The following is a 21,357-nucleotide window of genomic DNA, read 5'->3' on the forward strand; positions in this document are numbered from 1 at the left end:
GTGGAAAGTCCATCACCTAAATCAGCACAAAGATTTTCCTGCCATATTTGGCTTTGCTGTGGCTCCTTCAGCTCCACTGTCCTGAAACTGCTGGATGCATGCCACGCTGCAATCTCCATTCCTTCCATTATAGTGTCGATTAAAAACACACTGCCTCCTGCTCCAGGGAGTCCATTTTCCTTGCTGAATTCCTCTTAAATAGGCAACACGTTCTTACAGCTGTCTGTGTGTGTGACTGCTTGGAATGAGCAATGTGAAGCTCCTCTTACCGTGGCATCTGACCTCCCCTCTCTCCACTCAGCTGACCAGACCAGCACATCCCGTGGATGTGGCCACATTCAGACCACTAAGATGATGTAGCACATGCTGACCAGGGACCCAGGAGCTGGCAGGGTTGTACTCTGCTGACTCTGAATTATCCATCCCACTCCTAAATAGACCTGCAGGAGTATGTGCCTTCAGCTTTTATCTGTTACACTAAATAGCTTGGATTTGGTCCTAAATCACTTTGGTTCTATCTATCCTAATAAGTGGCAAATGGCCCAGGGCCATTTTCTTGTGCTGTGGCCAGATGGCACTTGGTAGCCTGATCAGTGCTGTTGGCTCATCATGTGGCAGCAGAAGTATTGCTTTCAATAATTCTCTCTTTTTTTTTTTTTTTTTTGCAGCTAAAGACTTTATTCGGAATTTGATGGAGAAGGACCCTAATAAAAGATACACCTGTGAGCAGGCAGCACGGCACCCTTGGTAAGCAGCACTCACTGCTCTGAGAAACCCTCAGGACACAGAGCACCTTTTTACATTACTGCGTGAAAGTGGTTTTTCTGTCATATATTGTCATATATACTGATCTCTACTACATAACTCTGTGCTTTTATTCTTACAACCCTTGCCTTTGTCCTCCAGATTTTCCTGGAAAACTGTAATGGACTTCAGTCTCGTGCACCAACCTGTGTAAGGATTAGTAAAATGCTGAATTATGTATGCTGACTGTAGTGCAGAAGTGGGATGTGCCAAAATGATTAAAGTGCTTTAAGTTAAATGATGCCTTTGCATATGAGTGACTTCACCAACATTATCCAAGGTTTGTGTAGCTGGAACAAGGGTGACTCATGCACTTTTGCCCAGCCCTGAGTGACTGAGAGCATCATTCCACACTACCAGCTGCACCCACATGTGGGCTCGAACATGAATCTAACTCTTTTAGGGCAGAGGATATTATATAATCAAGGTGAGGTATTATTATTTTGTTATAATTTCTGCAACAGAAAAGAGTTAATGGCATGACATTTTCACCCCAGGTGTGCATTAGACTCTGTTTTTATACTATCACAATTGCCCCAAATGCCACTTCCTTTTTCATTGTCTGTGCTACAAAAAGGAAATTTAAGAAATTAAATCCCTCTTTGTGAGATGAAAAAGAATCCCAAACTGGTTCTTAATGATACTGACCTGAGCCTCAGGAAATTAAACAAGTCAGTATTAAGAATACAGAATAAACAATGTGAGTGCAACTCCCAGCAGGGAGTGAGGTGACCATTTGTACAACTCAGAGACAGATTCTCCAAAGCCTTACATCCAAGATAAACAAAATGTAAGCATCCAGCTCCTGGCCCTGCTATGTCTTTGTTGGTGGCTGGAGTGTAACAAAGAAACGTGGCACTTATAACACACAGAGCTTCTGGACCCTCTGAAAGGAACAAAATGATAAAAAGTGTTTTCATTCCCTTCTTTGTGTGGTTTTTGTTTTGTTTTGTTTTCTTTTGCATGTCATGGCCAAGGGCCAGTGGAAACTCACAGACTGCTACATAATTCGTACTATTTTCCACAGAATCCAATCTTCCATTTGAAAACAACCCCCCAAAAAGGTTTTTCCCCATTTCTGTGGCAGGGGGTCTTCTGCCAGGCTGACTTTGCCATCCAGTGGTTCATTTTCAAGACTTTTAGTTCTGACCCAGCTCCCAGCACAGCTCAGGGTCAGCATTTGAAATGTCAGACATGCAAATGGCACTGCAGAAGGGAGGCTGAAAATATTCACCATGTTTCCACTCCACATCCTGAATCCACCTCCCTTTGACACAGGGACAACATGTGCCAGGGGATTACAGGACAGTTGTGCTGAAAGCCAGGCATGGAGGTTTCCAAAGCTATGGCTTCAGATCTGCCTCTGCCCTCTCCAGTGTGCTCCTGAGCAACACTCCATTCCCCCTTGCTCTGAAAAGCTTCCTGTAACATGGATGTTGCAGTTATGGACCTCTCTGGAGAGCTGTGCAGTGATTTTTTTTTTGGAAGGTTTGGATCCTGTAGTGATAAATGCCTTTTTGGATAATCATGGCTGCTCACCCAGATGTTATTTTGGAGTTAGTGATAGGACCTCCTTTTGCCAAAGTGTTGCTCAAGGAGCATTTTCCACCCAGATTCCTTATGTCAGGAAATAGTGAGGGTTTTACTGTTTCTTTTCTCATTCTAGCCATTACATCTATGGAAGTGACATCCTTTCCCTCTCCTGGAAGGGAGGGAAGGCTTTTTCAGTGGAGGAGGAAGAGGGTTCTGTGCTTTGTCTCAGTGGTCAGCTGTGTCCTCTCAGCCTTGGGCATATTTAAGTTTCCAACAGCTCCAGGCCTGGGTTCCTCTCTCTCATGGTTGCATTCAGTGTTGCAGCAGCTGGAGACAGGGGTGCCCATGTGCAGCCAGCAGAGAGAGGCTACCACAGCTTTTGTATCCTCCCACACCCCCTTTTCAGATGAGCATGGATTTTTGATCACGAATCCCCCTCAGCTGCATCACCTTCCATAGTGCCAAGGGAGCATTTCTCTGTGTGTTTTCAGAAGGACAGAGGTGCATGAGACTGTTGGCTTAGTGGGAAGAGATGATCAGAGCAGGCTGAAGTGGTCCCATAAATTCTATGCTTTTGCAGAGTGCTTGCACTGCAAGCAGCCCTTGATGGCATCTCATAAAAGGTGTTTTTTTCTTGTCTTCACAAGCAACATGACTGGAGAAACATTTTTGAACCCTAGAGTTCTCATGAAGAGAAATCCTGATTCCACTGAGGCTAATGGGAGTTTTGCAGATTTCAGTGAGAGCTGGGGTTTGTCTCCTTGTTTCACCAGCAGAACCAAGGCCTCTCTGGGTCACTGTTGCTGTGCAAATGGTAAATAATTAATATATATATGGTGAGGTGGTGCCATGTAGTAACATTTTCCAGCCTTCCCTTTTTATTCCTCCTGTGAAATCTTCCACTGCAGTATCAGATCATTGGGATCTTCACAAATTAGGAAGAAATCAATCGAATCATGAATAATTAACACATATTTTATAATCTGATTGTGCTGGAAGTAGTTAACTCTGCATGACATGGCTACCAGGCCATGAGATTTTGTTGTTTCAATATGTAGTATTTGTGAACAACAAACTGATTCTAAAACACATACCTTTTATTTTAATCACCATGTTTTCATTAAAACCTTCCAAACAGAGCTTGTAGGAACTGGATCTTGCAAGATATTACATTTGTGCCTTTAAGGTTAATAATATCTCTGAATTTTGGGAAACTGCTCCAGAATAGACAGCTATTCGCATGACTAAATGTTTGCACAGGATCAGACCCTAAAAAAAGTAAATACTTCTTCCCAATGGCCCACTTTTCTGCAGTGTATCTGCTCGCCACATGCCTGCATTTACGTGATGTCTTGCTATTTATAATCAAATGGCCTTGGTAGGGGGATGGTATGTTAAACTCGGAGCTGGCAGAAAAGGAGGCTAATAATTGCAGTGAAGTGTGTTAGTAGAAACAGTACAATATGTGAGACTTGTTGGTATAATGACTCCACCCCTGTGTGTCCATTTATACAGAATTCTCCTGTTTAATAGACAGGTGACTTATGCTTTCCACTGGCAAAGTTTTTTTTTTTTTTAATGTATTTTGCAGTGAGGTTTGCACTGTTTATGGTGTGTTGCAAAAGTGCCATGTTCTGCTTAGTTTTTCCCACTGTGACTTTTCAAAAAGGACATGGAAAATGAAGGTAACAAAAGAATGGGGTGATTTTGCTGCAGCTTGGTACATTTTAATGTTTCCCTGGCTCATATTACAGACAGCAATTAGTTTATTAAATATATTGCCATGTCAGAGCTCACATCCTGTTTAGAGCAGTGATTAGGGGGGGGCAGCAGAAACTTGAGGACCTGTTTTTTCCAGCTACAGACTCGTAGAAACATAGAATATCCTAAATTGGAAGGGACCCACAAGGATTATCAAAGTGTGCTCCCCATCGGGTCAAACTAGGTCCTGCAGAGCCAAATTCAGCCTCCAGGCTCAGATCAGAGGGAAAGAAAACAGTGCTCAGAGGGTGAGGACAAAGTCCAACAGTCAGGAAGCCAATACAGAAGTTAGAAGGGCTGCCATGAATTTATTCACTCCGTCATGCATTAACCAAGTGAACTTCAATGGGATTTAAGGCTGAGTGTGCTGAAGGCACTTATAGCATCAAAGGCAATTTGGGACATCTAAATTAAAGGATGATGGATTAATTGCCTCCATATAGAGATTGTAAATACAGAGACTGTAGAAGGGAAAAGGAGCTTGTGGCAGCAGTTAGACCCCGGTGTCTGCAGGTAGGAGTGTGGTCCTGGCCTTTCCCCATTGCTTGTGCAAAGGGAGAGAGGATCTTTGGGATGTGCCAACGTCCAGCCACACCTACACTGAGGAGCCACAAAGCTCTGGCAAGGACTGAGCCTCTGCAAATTGTGACCATGACTCCAAGTGTTTATTATGTGCCAGAGAGCACAAGCCAGATAATAATTTCCACACAGGGAAAGGACATGATTTAGAAAGAGCTCAGTTCTCAGACAATATTGTTTGAAGTGTGAAATGGCCTTCCTGAAGGGAACTGCTGATGTTTACAACATTAAATCAAACTCTTATTGAGTTCATCCCCACACTCTATTTATTTTGGAACATCAGTGATATCGTGTGTGTGTATATGTATACACATGCATGGATATGTGTGTGTGTGTGTGTACATATAGAAGAGTTATGATCCCTCAGCATTATCCATTACAGCTAACTCCATGTTTCCTGTCATCATACTCAGGAGTATTTCCAAGCACTTTTTGGCCAGCACAGCATTTGAGTTGGCTGCCTTCAGAAGGAAGGTTCAGAAAATAATGGTAGATGAAAGGCTCTGCCTGCAGTTGTGGGCAGGGAGGATGAGAGAGACATTTGCTTGCAGCATGCTAATGAAGAACTGTCCAAAAGGAAATTTGCTGGTTTTGTCTTTGTTGGAGGTTCCTCTCAAAGCTTAGAAGTGGTATAGCCAGATAAATTGGTGTGATAAGTCTGAAGTCAGCTAGAGAGCTAAAATAAATTAGATACTATGAAATAATATTTGATCATTAGATTAGATTCCTCTCATGTGCAGGATTAGATTTGTTATGGTTATTCATGAGAAATACCCTTAGCTTCAGTGGATGTGTTTGGGATGGGGAGCCATCATTCTTGGTCTCTTGGTGTCCAATACTGTGCATTGAGATGTTACATATTTAGAACTGGATGTAAAAACAGCTTCAACATGAAGTTCCCCAAAGCATTGCTAGGGTGCAGCTGCTTTCAGGTGCTGCAAGATGGGAATCCTGAGAGAAAATCCAGGTTCCACTTGGACTAATCAGTCCTTGCTTGGTTCTGGGTGATGCTCAGCAGGATAACAGATGATGCATTATTCTGATTTGTTTAATTATTATTTTTTTTTATATGTATGTGGTAGGTAGAAGCAATGTTTTTTACTGGGCCAAGTAGGACAGTTGGTAAAAAAAAAATTCAGTGCTGACGTAGTTAACTTCAAAGTTAACTGCAAAGGCAGAAACTATTGTTCAGGACTAGATAAGCATCAGTCTGGTTAGCTCAAGTTGATTGCAGTTTCTCAGTGAAAATGGAGCTGATTTCTAGTGGCAAAGTATATGTTGTGCTTGAGAGGGAGGGGGAAAGAAAGAAAAAAAGAAAGATACTAAGGTATTTTTGTCCTAAAAGGAAAAATGAGATGGTTTATAGTCTGTGGATTTGGAGAGTTAGGGAAATGTGGGTGGGAAATTATAAATGCACTAAAACCAGTCTCTGGTAATTTCATTTTTTCTCTTCTCAGCAAGGGAACTAAAGTTTATGATTAAATACATTTGGTATAAATGTGAGGATGCTCATGATACCCCCCACAGAGTAGATCTGTGTGCCCAAAGCATATCTCATTTTTCATATCTAGTTGAGAGTACAAAGGATGTGAGTTCTCCCTGCTCACCTCCACCTTTTCCACGTCCTGAACCCCCCCACCTCCAGCACAGCACCAGCAACAAAGGAATGATAACATTGCTCGTTTTCCTAGAAGTAAAACTATACTATAAACACTATAACACCAGGAGTATTTCATAAAAGTTGCAAAATCTTCCAAGTGCAGAATGCAGTCTGAAAGCACAGTGCTCGTGTTACAGCATCACAGCATTAACAGGGTGGTTCTTCGAAGGCGGCCTGGAGAACAATCCCGCTCCCGACTTTGGCAGCTGGGGCTGCGTTCTGAGCCACACCATGCAGCATACCAGCACGTGTTGGAACAGCTCCTGCTACACTAAATGAGCCCCAGCAGTGCTGTTATTTTGCCCTGATTAGAAACTATCATCTGCAAGGTGCTAATGTTGCTGAAGAGCTCTGAGATGTAGGATGGTTCCACTGCTGTAGCATCCGAGGGCTTCACAGGATGTCTGTCCTTCCCCTTGTGAAGTTAACAAATACTGTTCTGCCTATCTGGAAAACACCCAAATACCAAGACTTTTATCCTGGAATTGCAAGAATTGCACAGCAAGCATAGAGTTAGAGGTGGTAGCAGGCAGTTTGTGAACTATTGGAACCAGCAGTTTCTTATTGAAACCACCAGCATTTCAGAAAATGATCTCTAAACTAAAAATAATAATATTAAAAAATATAGCCTCTATTGAAGCTACACACCAAATCAAAAGCTTCATATGACAAAAATGTATTTTCAAATCCTTGTGGAAACTGGCAAGAACAATCTTCTGGAACAGCTGGCAAGGACATCATGCCCCAAGAACTTTTTCTATCTATGTTCCCAAATAAGATTTGACAGGTGGGGAGCAGGATCTCTTCTTACAGAGTTTGTTAACCAACTTGTTTATAAAGCAAAATGCGTCATTAGCTTTGGTGGAAAAATGTCCTATGCAAGTGTAAGTGAATTTTCTGTCTTTGTCTCTTTGATCAGTTACTGAAGGGATGGTTTGGCTTGTAATTTCTTCTGAGATCTGCAGTGTGACAGCCAGTGCTCCCAGCTGGTGTGTGTTGAGGGCACCTGCCTTCACCAAGGAGGTGTTCTTGGACAGAGCAGGGTGCTCGTGACATTTTGGAGTGACTCTGACAAGCAGTTTGCTTTCCCACCAGGAAACTCTGCTAGGGCTTGTCCAGGAGTGTGGAATGCTTGGGGTCCATCAGGGCCTGTGCTGAGCCTGGCAAAATTCACTGTGCAGGACAGGGGCTGGAACAGTGAACGTGATGCTTAACCCAGTTAGTGCCTCACAAAGATTTTGTTCACCTGGTCCCAGTGGGAAATCCAGGAAATCCAACATGCCTTACTGTCAGTGGGAAAGGTGATTAGAAGCAATCATCAAAGAAATATCTGAAGTTCATCCAGTTCTCAGCCAAACACCTCCCCTTCTCTGTCAGATACACAGGGACCCAGGAGAGGGAGTCAGGTGCCATCTGGGAGCTGAGCTTTGCCCAGTTCTGTCTGCCTGAGGCAGAGGCTACATGGCAGTGAGACAGGGCCCTTCCCAGCTGGGTGAGAGTTACCCTGAGCAGAACCCTGCTCCTTCCTGGCCACGATCCTACTGGCTCCAGCACTCTTGAATAACCCAACAGAGATGAGCTCAGTTGCAACAGGATGAGATTGATGGGTCTCCACTCTTGGGACATGAGGGTTTAGTCCTTCCTCCCAAGGGTAAGTCATTCCTCTCATCCCTCTGATGAAGATCCTGGGAGATTATTGTCAGCTGGAAGGCAGGCAGCAATTTGGAGAAGGCTGGTCTCAGCACTTCTTACATGTGCCAAGGACATGAAGGCAGAAAAAGCAGCATGTCCTTAGAAGAACAGGGTTACAGTCTGGAATGATCTGGGCAAAGTGAAAGGGCTGTCTCCAATGCATGGGACACATAAATGGAAGCAGCAGGCTGGGGTATGTAAGCAGAGTTTTGTCTTTTAAAAGCACAAAGCAATGCTGCCATTCTGCTGCCTTAGTTGGAAAACAGAGAAAGTTTGGGTGCTGCCCTTGAAGGAAGATGTGAACTAGCTGGAGAAAATCCAGAGGAGCTCACTAGATCAGAGGATTAGAAAACATGAGTTATGAAGAAACAGTGAAAGAATCAGTTTGTTTAGTCTAGAGAAGAGAAGACTGAGAGAAGTCATGATAACAGTTTTCAAATATGTGAAAGGATGCTTCAAAGACAAAGGGAATATTTTCCATGTCTTCTAGGAGATAGTGAGGCACTGGAATCAGTTGCCTGAGGAGTCTCCATCTTTCAGAGATCTTTAGGGACTCGTTTGTCAAATATTTGTCAAAATTGTTTTGACAGAGCTGGGGTGGGCAGAAGGATTAGATGATTGCTGAGTCCCCCAGACCTTCTGATTATCCTGTTGGAGCTCCCCAGACTGGAGACTCTGGTCCTGGTAGATTATTACGTTTCCTATAATTTTTTATTGTTAATGCAAACTGTTTTTCTTAACTGTGGCTAAAAAAATTGATTTCTGAAAGTATCACATCCAACATACAAGGTAATCTTTGTCTCCTTACATCACCTACATTAGACAGCACTCATTTCTCCAGCACATGGCCCAATGTCAGTTCACTGCAGTGCCTGCTCTTCCAACAGATCTCATGCCTTGAGGAGTTAAATGAATCAATAAAATCCCCTTGATATAATGGAGTTTAGTGAAGACTTGAATGCATCTTTATCTGTTAAAGAAACTATGCAAGATCAATCAATTATTTTAGGTTAAGTGTTGCTCAGCTTAAGCTCTTTGTGCAGTCTGTGCTGCTTCAATGAGTGTCCATGTCTCTGCTTTACTGTAAATCTACATTAATCATGATAAATGGCTATGTACATTGCAGGGTAGCAGGAGAATCTCCAGTGCAGCCAGAAATCAGACAGGTTGGAGTGGCTCTGGAAGCTTCTGCATAGCTGAGGCTAAAAGTAGTCTCAGCCTGTTGATGTTAAGTCTTTGGATATAGAGAAAAAAAAAAGGTAGAATGTTTTCATCTGGGGCTGTAATGGTGATAGAAAGCAGCCATGCACCAACAAGATCAGCCCATACCTCTGTGTAGCTGCCAGACCTACAAGCCTTATCTACACTGGCTTTTATTGCCCCAGATTTTCCACCACAGCTGCCAGCAGAGACAGCCGTGGGAAGTTTGAGCCCGTCTGTGAATGAAATCATTGTCACTGCAGGTGCAGTCACACCTGGGAGCAGCCTCTCTGCTGAGAGGAAAAAGTAAGAGTATTTAAGAGGGGGAAAAGATTTCTTAAAATGTGCCTGCTCTGTCCATTTTAGGATCGCTGGAGATACAGCACTCAACAAAAACATCCACGAGTCGGTCAGCGCTCAGATCCGGAAGAACTTTGCGAAAAGCAAATGGAGAGTAAGTGACCTGTCCTGAAGGGTGACACTGACACACAGCCACCCCTGCCTCAGGGTGGTGCTTTTGTGGCCTAAAATCGTGGTCAAAATGGTCAGTCCAGGCTTAGGTTACATGACCTTGCAGGGCCTGTTATCCAGGGTGTTTGCCAAGTACCAAATGTAATGAGTGTGAGAAACGAGGCCGGGGCTGCTCATAGCTAAAGCACCCGTGGTTTTTGGTGGAGTGGGGTCAGCACCACACAGGAACATGAAGGAATGTTGGGAGAGGAATGGATTTGTCAAATATGACTTTCTTGTAGGCTGCCGCATCCCAGCGGAGCATTAGGAGAGCAAAGGTTTGATAATGCACTTTCTAGTTTAGAATTTGGGAAAAATTTGAAAGATAAGAGGCTTATTCCCTTCTGACACTCTGAGCAGCCAGGAGAGGAGCACAAGTAACCCTTCCATCTCCAATTTTTTTTTTTTTTCATGCTCGATTTCTTTCTGCCTGTTTTTCTCCAGCAAGCGTTCAACGCCACGGCAGTCGTGCGGCACATGAGGCGGCTACACCTCGGCAGCAGCCTGGACAGTGCCAGTGCCAGCGTGTCCAGCACCCTCAGCCTCGCCACGCCACTCCCCGACGCAGCCACACGGAAAGATTGTGAGTAGCCAACGTCCCAGGAAAGCTCCCACCACGGCAGCCGAGCAAATCCACGGGATCCCCGTCTTCCCTTGGGCCCCAGGCTGCAGTCCTCGCTGCATAGGTTTGGCTTTGTGCAAGCAGGCATTTAAGATTAGGATTTGAAACTGGAAGTCATTTTTGGCTGGCAGGGAAAATAGTGTTTCCATTGGAAAAGCCTATGTGCTAAAAAAAAAAAAAAAGAGATGTTTTAGCTTGGTGATTTTTGAGAGAAAACCACAGTTTCTTGTGGAGAAAAAGGGCTTTTGCTTGGGAAAAAGACCCAGACCTCCACAGTAACAAAGTGTTGCATTTGGTTGAAATTTGGAAAAGTTCACTCAAACTATTTATGTTTGAGTTTACAGTATTATGATAGGGAATTTTTTTGTAAAAATTGCCTTTCCATTTCCATGGAGAAGACTGATCCTGCCAGTCAGACCCAGCTTCTCCCTTCCTGGACCAAGTTAAGCTCCTGCACAAAGAGGTTGATTTCTCTGAGCAGGATTCAGAGTCTCTACACCATCACGGGACTTGGCCCTCTGCCATGTTTGTTTTGTGCTATAATTGATATTTGCAAGCTGCACACTGGACTCAGATGTTTGGGATATATTTTTTCTCAATGCCAGGGAAGGAAACATGGCAGCAAAGGGATTATTTGGAAGACAGACATGCATCCTTTGCAATGAAGCCTATTTATGCTCTGGCTTCTGAGCATTTCTTTTATTCTCTCCGGTCCATCTGAAGATATTTTATATCATGCAGTGGAGGGATGTGGACTTTACAGTTGAAGGGGTTACTTTTAAAGTGCAGCACTATAAAGGAATGCTTTGCTGTGGACATGAAGTAGTGATTTCTAGACTGTACCTCGCATTTTTCTGGAGCTGAAAGCACCTTTTAGGATGGATTTTGGATAATGCTGCTCTCTGCTTCTGCCACCCCTGCTTGCCTCCCCCTGCTCCTTGACAAGGACATGCCACCAGCCACAGTCCCCATGGCTCTGTGTGGAAGCTGTTTCCTCTTGCTGCCATGGGCACGGTTTCCCCCACAAACTGTGGGGTGGGTTCTGCCTTCTGGGTACACTGTGAGATATTTTTTCAGCCTGTGCTGTGGCTGAGCCAGGGGAGAGCCCCTTCCCTCTGCATACTGGGCCTGGTGGGGATTCATACCTGGTGTCCAGTTTGTGATGCCCAGTGCCAAATCCTACAGCTGCTGCCAAAAAAACATCACAGTGCTCCTGGCACACACCTGGCACCTGCGAAGCAGTGCTGCTGACCAACCTCAGAACACTTCCAACCATGCACTGGCCATGCAGCAATGTAGAAAACCCCTTGCATGGGAGAAACATCTCTTGATTTTGGTGCCTGTTGTACTATGGCAGTGCTGGACCCCAGTCAGGTCTAGAGCATCTGATGAATGCTGCTAAACTAGTGGTGATTCATGCAGTTAAACTGGTGGGTGATTAATCTCCATCCATCCATTTGATTAATCTCAAATGGTGTTAATTAAAGGCAATTAGTAGTCTGAAAAGTGTTAAGACATGTGTGAACAGGAAGGGTGAGAAGAGAAAGAAATCTGTTCAACCACTACAGAACCAGCAGGTTCCTGTGCAGAATCCAACCATATTTTACTGTGGTGCAGTCAACCAGGATATGAAGGATTAAACTAGATGTGTTAAAATAGGATGAGTTTTTACATGCCAGAAATATGAGGCAGAAAAATACTGGAAGGTTTCCAAGTGTCCCAGGTTAAGTCTAGCTTGGCAGACAATGCAGAAGAGCTTTCCTTCCTCAAAGAAATAATTTAAAGAGTTAGGAGATGCTGGAGCCCCAGAAAACCAATGAGGAGAGCCAGCAGCAAATACAAGGAGTTAAGAGGGAGCTGACATATCATATCCATTTCACCCAATATCTCCAGATAGGAAAAAGGAAATCTCTGAGATCTCTGTCCTACCTCTTTATTTCTCAGCAGTTTTCTCTGGGAACAGATTCCTTGCATGAGGAAGATCCAATGCAGCAAGTTACATGATCCAGCTGTGCCACCATTACACAACAGAATGCTGCCTGATGCTATTAATAGTCACTTTATGAACTCTCCAAATTGTTTCAAATGCAGCAATTTCACACCACTGAAGACAATTAAGTACGGCCTGAGAGTAGGTTATGTCAGGCTGCATCTGAAACCTCTGTAGCAGGGCAGAACAGAGATCAGGCATTAGCCTGGGTTATGCTACCTGTCAGGAAACAGGAAGGGATTCCTAAGGGAATCAGTCAGGATTTCTCAAGTGTATTGGCCTGATTCTCAGTCCATGGCTAGTTTATTCAATTCAGTCATGATTGGACTGCCTAAATTGTTTAGGTCCTAGAGCTCTGTATTTTCAAGATACTAGATAAATTGCAGTGTGATGCCAAGTTGTCAAATAATGGGAAATGGAATGTGGCTAAGTATACGTACAGCATAGTCATCCTTGGGATTGAAATACCTCCTTGAAACATGGAAAAGTAGTCAAAAGTCTTAACAAGTATCAAAAAGATTCTGGAGAGACAAAAGGCCATGTCAAACTTCAGTTTGAGAATATATTAATATAGGCTTCATCCATCCTTTATTCACCAGCCTGGAAAAATGAACAGTATTGCTAATCACTCTGAGCCTGCATCTTATCAGAGCAAGGTGACCATGCTGGGTCCCCACCTAACAGCTTCTGATGCACCAGAATACTGGTACTCAAGAGATACTCAACCTCACATCAACCTCCTCACTGGAAGTCCTGGAGACATCCCAGCAGAGCCTGCAGCAATGTGAGCTGTCACTAGAGTGATGTCCAAGTCACACAAATTTACATTCCCTCCAGATTTACTGGAAATCAGCAATGAATTTGGGCCACTGTACCTCTTTATCAGCAGCTTCCCAAGATGCCTGAGGAACTGTGTTTAGCCCAGGTGCAGTCTGGTGGTTTAGCTAGATGGCCATGGTGAGACATTTAATCATCTTTAACATGCCCAAGAGGAAAGTATTCTGAGCAAGTACAATGCTGGAGGGATTTTTGAATCTTACAACTCTTTGTCTTCAGCCCTGGAACTGTGGCATTGGTGTGGCCGAACCCATCCTGAAACTGGGCCTTGAGTCCCTGTGAGATGTGTGTGCACTGCTGCTGGTGGCAGTAGGTGAATGACCATGGGCAGAAGATGCCCTGTGGAGGTACCCAGCCAACCCACCACTACAGGAAGAGCAGCAGCCCCTTCTCCAGCTGCAATCCTCTCCGCTCCGTAGCGTGCTACGAAACAAACTCAGCTTTGCCCAAGTTCCCGCCTCCAAAAATAACATTTCTAACTGTGTTTCTGGCTTTCCTTTTAGGTATGTCTCCATCCACTCTCTGTAGTTTTGTTTCATCTGCTTCTTCAGGCGTTTCTGCGGTAGGAGGGGACCGGAGACCCAGACCCACCACAGTGACCACAGTGCACACAGGGAGCAAGTGAGCGCCGGGGCGGCGAGGAGCGGGCAGGCGGCCTCGAGCCGTCCCACCCTGCTCGGCCAAGGACTAGAAGAAAGAAGATTTTTTTATGGCCATATTTTATACTGCAATTCTGAAATGTTTCATTTATCACAAACTGCAATGACTCCAGGAGGAACGGAATCTAACAGTCTCTGGTGCTGTACATATATATACATATATATATATCTATATATATAAATATATATATGTATGTGAGTCTAGCAATGTTCTAACTAATGAACACTCATTCTTTCCCCCAGTGATTTACTCTCTTCTCAGTGTAGGTAACAGTATATGTTGTATTTTTTTCCATTAACTACAAACATCTCAACTGGATTATTTAAATAGAAATACTTTTCTGAGCATTTTTTTTTTTCTTTTAAAAATTACTTCAAGTAATGTCCCTCTTCCAGTTTGCTGGGGGATAGGCTATTTCTGTAGGTAGGAATTGGCATTAACTTTGCAACATGGGAGGATTTCAATGGCATGCCGTTTCTTGCTCCTCAAATTGGACTGCAAGTCTGTCTGGCTTTAGCAGAGCTGTAACTGCTCAGATTAAGAAACTGCTGCTTTCCCCTCCATCCTCCTCCTTGAAAGCCATGGGGAGAATTAAATTGCCACCAGCTGGGAGTTAGTTCATCCTTGGCCTCATTCCTGATGTGCTGGGGATCAGCACCCTTGTTTCAGAGGAGAGGCAGGGACATGGAGTCAGGCAGGAGCTGACCAGAGCTGTGCAAGGGAAATGATAACACAGTCTCATCCTGCAGCTCCCATCTCCTTTGACTTGCTGTGTGTTGTGAGCAGAGGGAAAGAAAAGGAAGATATGGGGGTGGGAATCATCATCTTCTGCCACTGATTTGCTGTGCTGCCCTCAAGCAAGACATTTAATTCACCAGCCTCCCTGTAGTGTGGCCTCTGGCATGGAGTGCATCCAGCCCAAGGGCTCCATGAGATTCTGAGCACCCACAGCTCCTTCGGGCTTTGCCTGGCATTGCTGATGCTCAGCACCTCCCAGAGTAGCCAGAAGTGGGGAGAGGAGTGGTGCTTGAAGCTCTCTGTAAAGCACTGGCAGGTTCTTGGGTGCAAATTGCAGGATCTGGTGTAGTGTAGCTCCATCATGATCAGGCTGAGGGCTGACAAGGAAACTGAACTGGGAAAGCAGGACCCTGCTGGAAGGCACAGGCACAGCTGGTGGCAGGGGTGGCTCCGGCTCTCCTTCCTCCCCAGAGACTCATATACCAAAGGAAGCCAAATTTTTACCCATTTTTTAATTACTGAATGCATGCACTTTCCAGGCTCTTTGTGCTGGTGCATCGTTCAGGAATAGCCACCACAACTGTTGTGCTGCTGTGCATTAAAGCAGCTTGAAACAAAGAAGAGAGCAAATTTTCCTAATTTGCTAAAAGGCTCCCTCCAGGTTACCTCAATGAAATTCCCATCTGATTTTGCTTCGAGGGAGGCAGGTGGCAGAGGAAGGTGCCCTTCACTGGGCACTCTGAGCCCCTCCCAACCCAGACAGGTCCATCCCTGCCAGAGGCACAATTCCCTGCAGGGTGCTCTGTTGCCACACTTGCCTCACTTGTCCTGCACAAGAAATTGTGAAATCCAGTCACAGACAGAGCTGAATGTATCAGGCAATAGTGCCTGTGCTGGGAAAAGCCATAAGATAGGTATTTTTCATCGAGGTTTCTATATCCTGCTCCAGCTTTAGCTGGTTGGCTTCACACAGCAGAGCCGGGATTTCATCCATCTTTCTAAAAAAAAAGGAAAAAAGAAACCTGGAAAAGCAGGTGGCAGTGAGCCCTGCCTCTGTTTGAAATAGCCACTCCAGTGGCACTTAGAGCTGTTGCACCAGATCTCTAGTTTCCTCTGTGCTAAGTTGCTCCCTGTTTTCAGAGGGCTGTGGCACGTCTGAGGGAGCCCCGGGTGCTGCAGCTGCCATGGATGCTCACACAGAAAAGACATCAACTTCTCGTTTTAGGAAAGATAGCAGATACTGAACTGTTGGGGGCTTATATCAAAACTCCATATAATTTCCACAGTGAAGACTTCTGACCAAGATTTGGGCAGACTGAAGGGCAGGGGATCTCCTTGCTGCAAATCACACTCCTGTCCCTGTAGCCCGGCCATTGCCATCATACACTTTTTATCAGCATTTGCATCTGAGCTTTTTATGTCTTGCTGCAAAAACATTAAAACATGAATAGAATGCATTTTAAACTCAGTCTAAGGCCACTTTATTTGACCAGCCTGAGTAAGGAGGTTTTAGTTTTGAGAGACTCAAACCCCAAAGAAATTCAAGGTATTTCGAACCCCTGTGATTTCATAAGCACAGTTGGCTCTATTCTGCTGCAGCTGCAGGTTGTAAATAGACAGTCTCCCAGTCTGGCATCAGTGGAGTTCCCCATATTTACACACATGCAACCAAAAGCAGGATTTAGTTAGGGAATAATTGTCTCTGGAATAATTTAGGGGAAAAAAAATAAAATAGGGAATAATTTCGTCTCTGTAGAGCAATTTTAAAGTTTAGGGCTCAAGTGTTCCCTCTGTGCCTCCTCTTCTGAAACCTGAGGTCTGGTTTGAACGTGACCTCAGCAGTTGCTGTGGCCACTGATCAAAATACAACATCCAAATGAATCTTGTAGAAAAAAGAAAAGAAAATGGATTTCCATCTCCAAAACAAAGAGCAGTGACAGGAGCAAAGGCAGACGTGCTGTCCTGCAGATGGGGGGGGTTCCCATGCGCTGGCTGCCCCTCCTTGCTGGGTGCTTTCTGTGGTTTTTTGTTGGGAGGGTATTTTTCCTTCCATTTTTGGAATTAGTGTGATTTGGTTTTGTTTCTGCAAGTAACATTCTGCCTTGGTTGTGTAATTTGTCATTCTCTTTGGCTTGCTATCAACTGCTGGGATCGTAAGATAAGAAACAGAAGCACTTAAGAGCAAAATTGTTTCTTTCTGCTGCAGTTTTGGTGGTGGGGAGCTCTTCTTTGGTATCAGTGAAACACAGCTGGAGACCTGACCTAGGTTCACCAAATGCTTAAAGATCTCTCCTGAAGCATCACTTGGTTAAAACGTCCCAGTTTAAATCTGGGTAAATCTGTTAACAGGGGTTACCTGGCAGCAGCCAGGCCAGATCTGTGGGAGGGGGCTGGAGACATTTGCCCCTTGGCAGCACAGCCTGTTAGGGCAAACACTCCGGCCTTCTGGCCAGGGATGCTCCAGTGCTTTTGCATGTCCTTCCTCTGCCCCAGCCTGCTTCTGCTCAGCCACTATCACAGGAGAACGGTAAATAATGTGGACATGAGGGGAATGGCCTCATAGCCCCACAGTAGAAGCTTCAAAACAAATCCCCAGCTGGCCTTGCCATGAAGGACTAGGTAGAAAAATCACTCTGGGCTCTTTTCCAATGAACTGTCCCACTAAACAATCTGTGATTTGCTGCTTGCATGAGGACTTCAGCCTGGACTCTGTTTGTTACCCTTTCCTGCTTTACCTTACTGGTACCGATGTGTTTTTCCTTTGTAAATTGTTTTCCTCAGCTCCTTCCCCTTCTTTTTCTTTGCTTGCAGCTTTGATTGTTGATTTTTACCTCCAGAGTCACAGAGGCCATCTCTGATGCCAACAGCAGTGCTCTTGCTGGGAAAACAAAACAAAACAAAACAAAAATCCAGAAAAGCTCCAGCTGGCCCCTTAGCCTGCAGAAGAAGTTGTGAGGACAGGCTGCCCATGAACTCTGCAAGCTGAAAGTCAGTATTGCAGTGGCAAGGGCTTCTGCTGATGATTTTGCATGTGACTTCATTCTCAGTGCATCCTAACTTTCTGCTGGATCACCCCTTCTGCAGCATGAAATGGATATTGGCCCTGCAACATGGCTAGTGGGGAAGTAGGAGTGTGGGGAAAACCTGGCAGTGTTGCTTTCCTGAGACTGTGTCACTCTGCTGCTGCTGTCTCTTCTGTCCTGGTTGCTGCTGGTGCCATTAGAGTAGTGGGTACAAAAAAAAAAAAGAAAAAAAAAAAGAAGATTTTACCTATGCTTTGTGTGTCTGTTATGGTTGTGGTGCTGAAATAAAACCAAGAAATTTGGTTCATAGTTCTACAGTAGGCACTGGATATGGGTTTCTGCTGTGAGTGTGTCCTGCATACCTCCATGACCATTGACGGTATTTTTATTTATTACCAATTATTTTTGGTCCCTGCCTGGTTCTGATGAAATTCAGGTCTTATCCTAAGGTTTTTTCTGTCCCAGGGCCAGCATAACCCCTGATCTCAGGCTTTGCTTCCCAAACTCTCTGCATACCAGAACATGGGCCTCCAGGGTGCCATGAAATGCAGTTGCAGCTGGCCCCAAGGTTGTCCCCTTCCTATTTTTAGGGAAGCAATCCACCAGAGAAAGCCAGATAGCTTCCAGCCATTGGCAAGCAGAGAGGATATTGCCCTTTGATGTGAACTTGGCATTAACAAGATCAGCTCTAGGGAAACCTGCACTATTACTTCCTCCTGTGATAACAGCTCCAGTCCTGAGCAGCACTGAATGAGCACCAGATAAAAACACCAGATTGACTTTGCCAGTAAGGTCGTGCAGGCTGTAGCCTGTTCCTTTTGCTCTTTCCAAAGAATCAAGGGATTAATCTACTGGTAAAATAAGTTTCTAGGCTGAGCCCCAAGGTACAGAAGTAGCTTCTATTCGGCATATGGAAATTCTCATTTGATGCAGTTATTCCTGTTCTAGCTTCCGTGCATATTTACCTCTCTGAATTTGGGCCTGAATGCATCCCAGAAATTATTAATGGAAGGGAGTTTTGCCTTCCATATTGTGCTTATTTGCACCAGAAACTTGAACACTCATTCAAGCAAAAAGCAGAAACACACACGGAGACTACAGTATCCAAGGAAAACAGCATCAAGACCAAGAGGGGAGGATTAGTTGGCAAATCACAGTCAGCAACGGCTGGGTGAGGGAACAGCAACCCACTCACAAACACTGCATGAACTCTTGTTTCCCCTGGTTAACCAGTCATCCCATATTTCATGCCCAGCAGCAAGTTTCACTCAATCCCCTTTGTTTTCCCTCACATCCCTGAAGCCAGGTCCTGCCTTCCCACCCTGTCTGCGAGGTGCTCTGGTCTCTGTGACACACGTGTGTGTTTGTGTGTGCACGTGGGTGTTGTGGTCCCAGGGATCACAGATCCCTCTGGTGGGTGATCAGGAGTTGGTCCTGGATTTTTGGTGTAACTTTGCACAGTTGGGTCAAAGCTATGTAAATAGTGTTTGTAGTGCAGGAGGCTCTTTAGCCTGGACTCTGGTTTTCAAGATCCCCTTCCCCACCACAAATAGTGCCACTTATCTGTCCAGGTAGCTTTTTTTTTCCCTTCCTCTTCATAAATGCTAAGGTCAGTCAAATGGCTCTTACAGTCTTTCCATGCTCCAGAGTGGAATCAGGGCATGTGCGCTCACAATTGTTGTGAAAAAACACTGCTGAGCTAATGATGGCATCAACTGTCCAATAAATGCATGATACTGCATTGCATGTATTAAACTGCTGTTCACTGTTTCTGTATTTCCCAAGCATTTCTTTATGCACATTCAACCCAACCTTCTCTCTGAGGGAATTACTTCTATGTATTGCTTTTAAATGACTCAATGTATCTGTAACTCGAAATCCATTGTTAAGTTTAAGTAAATGCAAAAGCTGATGTTTTGTAAACAAGATACTGCAAAGCCTGGTAATGTATTTTGTCCTTCTGTTGAGTGCCCTGCAGCATGTATAGGAAGAGCCACCATCCAGAGCAGCTAAAAATTAGGCAGCAGTCGCACAGGTGTAGAAGCAGGGAGCTGGGGAGGTGAGAATCCCCTTTTTAATACAATGCTTACAAATCTGATCTGCATCAAAACTTCCTTCCCTGGGTCACTAATGCACAGAGCTACCAAGAAACACATTGGTTTTGTTGTCCAAATTGTGTCTGTTTTCTTCTTTTTTCCTTTTGGTTTGTTTTTCCTAGTGAAAAATCAGATTGGTTGACTCAAAATCTTAGTATTTTTCTCTTCCTACAAGATAATTCTTTCTCACCTGTTGCAGAATGAACTGCATTTTGGGGACCAAGATGCTGTGATTCTTTGCCTGCACAAAATAGGGCAGAGGGCTGAGCTAATCTTTCCCATCCTTTCCAAAGCATCACCAGCTAACTACTACCATTTAATCCCTGAACCTCCAAGTAATAGCATTTATCCACAGAAGAGTTTGGTGTGGTACTTCTCCATCTTCCACATGGAAATCATGCCCTTGCCTTCTCTTCCCTTAGTCATTGACCCATTTTCATCTGTGCTGGTCTTTCCAAGGCAGGGTACAGGATGGCTCCATGGTACTTGTATTAGCTCCAGCCCAAACCTCTTGTGGGTATCAGCAAGGCTTTGGTCCCAGCTCCTGAGTGGCTGCTGTGTGGAAGATGCTCGAGTTCACAACACTCAAAGCAGAGTCGTGTGAAAGGACTGGGAAATTGCTCTGTGCTCCTGGCAAGGCCAGGCCTGGGGTGCAAGCACCATCCTGGTGGCATAGTCCTTGGAAATTATTCTCCATGGTGGCCAAAAACGCCATGAAGTCATGAGCCTCCCTTTAAGGCTGGTGCTCAGCCAGGGCTGTGCCATTGGTGAATCACTGTATGGCAGCACAACAAATCATCAGTTACAGATGTAAACCAGCCTGAGTTCAGATTGCTGAGGCAGCACACGGTGCAAGGCTCCACGAGGAGCTGGGTGTGTGCTGTGGTTCCTGGTGGGTGGGAGATCCTAGGGGGTTTCTCAGAGCAGCTCTGAGCTTTCCCATCTCTCATCTTGCATCCCCTGAGCCCAGCATGGCATCACAAATGCTGAGTCTTACTAGATCAAGCATGACCCCCAAAGTGAAGAGTGTGGAAGGTTGCAGCTCAGTTGGTGTGACTCATGTTTTGGTCAACACAACATCAGTGACCTGCTGTACATTGACCTCTAGCTGAGAAACAATACTTTGGTCCATTTGGGCCTTTTTTTAGATAGATATTTTATTTGAGTCAGAAAACAGTGGGGAAAAAAACCCCAAAATGCTAGTCTGCCCAGAGCAGTGACTCCCCAAATATCCCCAACTGTAAAACATCCCTCAGTTGACTTCTAATGAAAATGCAAGCATGTTTTCTACAAAGGCTTAAATCTTAATCAAGGAATGTCAGTGTGCCTAATATTGCAGGTCTTGTGAGTGATAACAAGTTCATAACAGCATCCATGTCCAAAAAGAAGGAAGAATGTGTATTTACTCCATGCATGTATTAAGGCATCGCAAAAGTTTTATCTGCGTAATGAGTTTGCAGTTCTGCAAATTGTTAATGGGGCTACATCGCAAGTGGTTCTTTGCCTTGACAATCATGTATACATATCGAGATTTCTATCATATTGACAATTTAAAGGGATGACTAATTGTTTTCCTCCAATAAATCCAATTAAATCAGCCTGATGTGAAGTCTGGTGATTTTGAGTGCATGAGTCTCCACCCACATGCAAGA

The 21,357-nt window shown here is 44.6% G+C and overlaps 1 protein-coding gene across 2 annotated transcripts in view; it reads left to right on the forward strand.

Annotated features, from left to right (window-relative positions):
* The window catches only part of CAMK1D (calcium/calmodulin dependent protein kinase ID), a 209,318-nt gene extending 188,016 nt beyond the window's left edge, over positions 1-21,302 (forward strand). The window contains exons 8-11 of one of the 2 annotated variants that reach the window (XM_086886523.1): positions 669-747; positions 9,596-9,683; positions 10,184-10,322; positions 17,398-21,302. In XM_086886523.1, the coding sequence (XP_086742649.1) occupies positions 669-747; positions 9,596-9,683; positions 10,184-10,322; positions 17,398-17,444 (353 nt within the window). In that variant the 3' untranslated portion in view covers positions 17,445-21,302. Of the gene's footprint in view, positions 1-668; positions 748-9,595; positions 9,684-10,183; positions 10,323-13,691; positions 14,196-17,397 lie in introns of those variants that run through there. The other variant, XM_086886521.1, reaches the window with a different exon arrangement.
* Positions 21,303-21,357: the final 55 nt, after the last annotated feature.

This window comes from Cyanistes caeruleus, chromosome 4, assembly GCF_971803275.1.
Source record: "Cyanistes caeruleus chromosome 4, bCyaCae1.hap1.1, whole genome shotgun sequence".
Taxonomy (NCBI): domain Eukaryota; kingdom Metazoa; phylum Chordata; class Aves; order Passeriformes; family Paridae; genus Cyanistes; species Cyanistes caeruleus.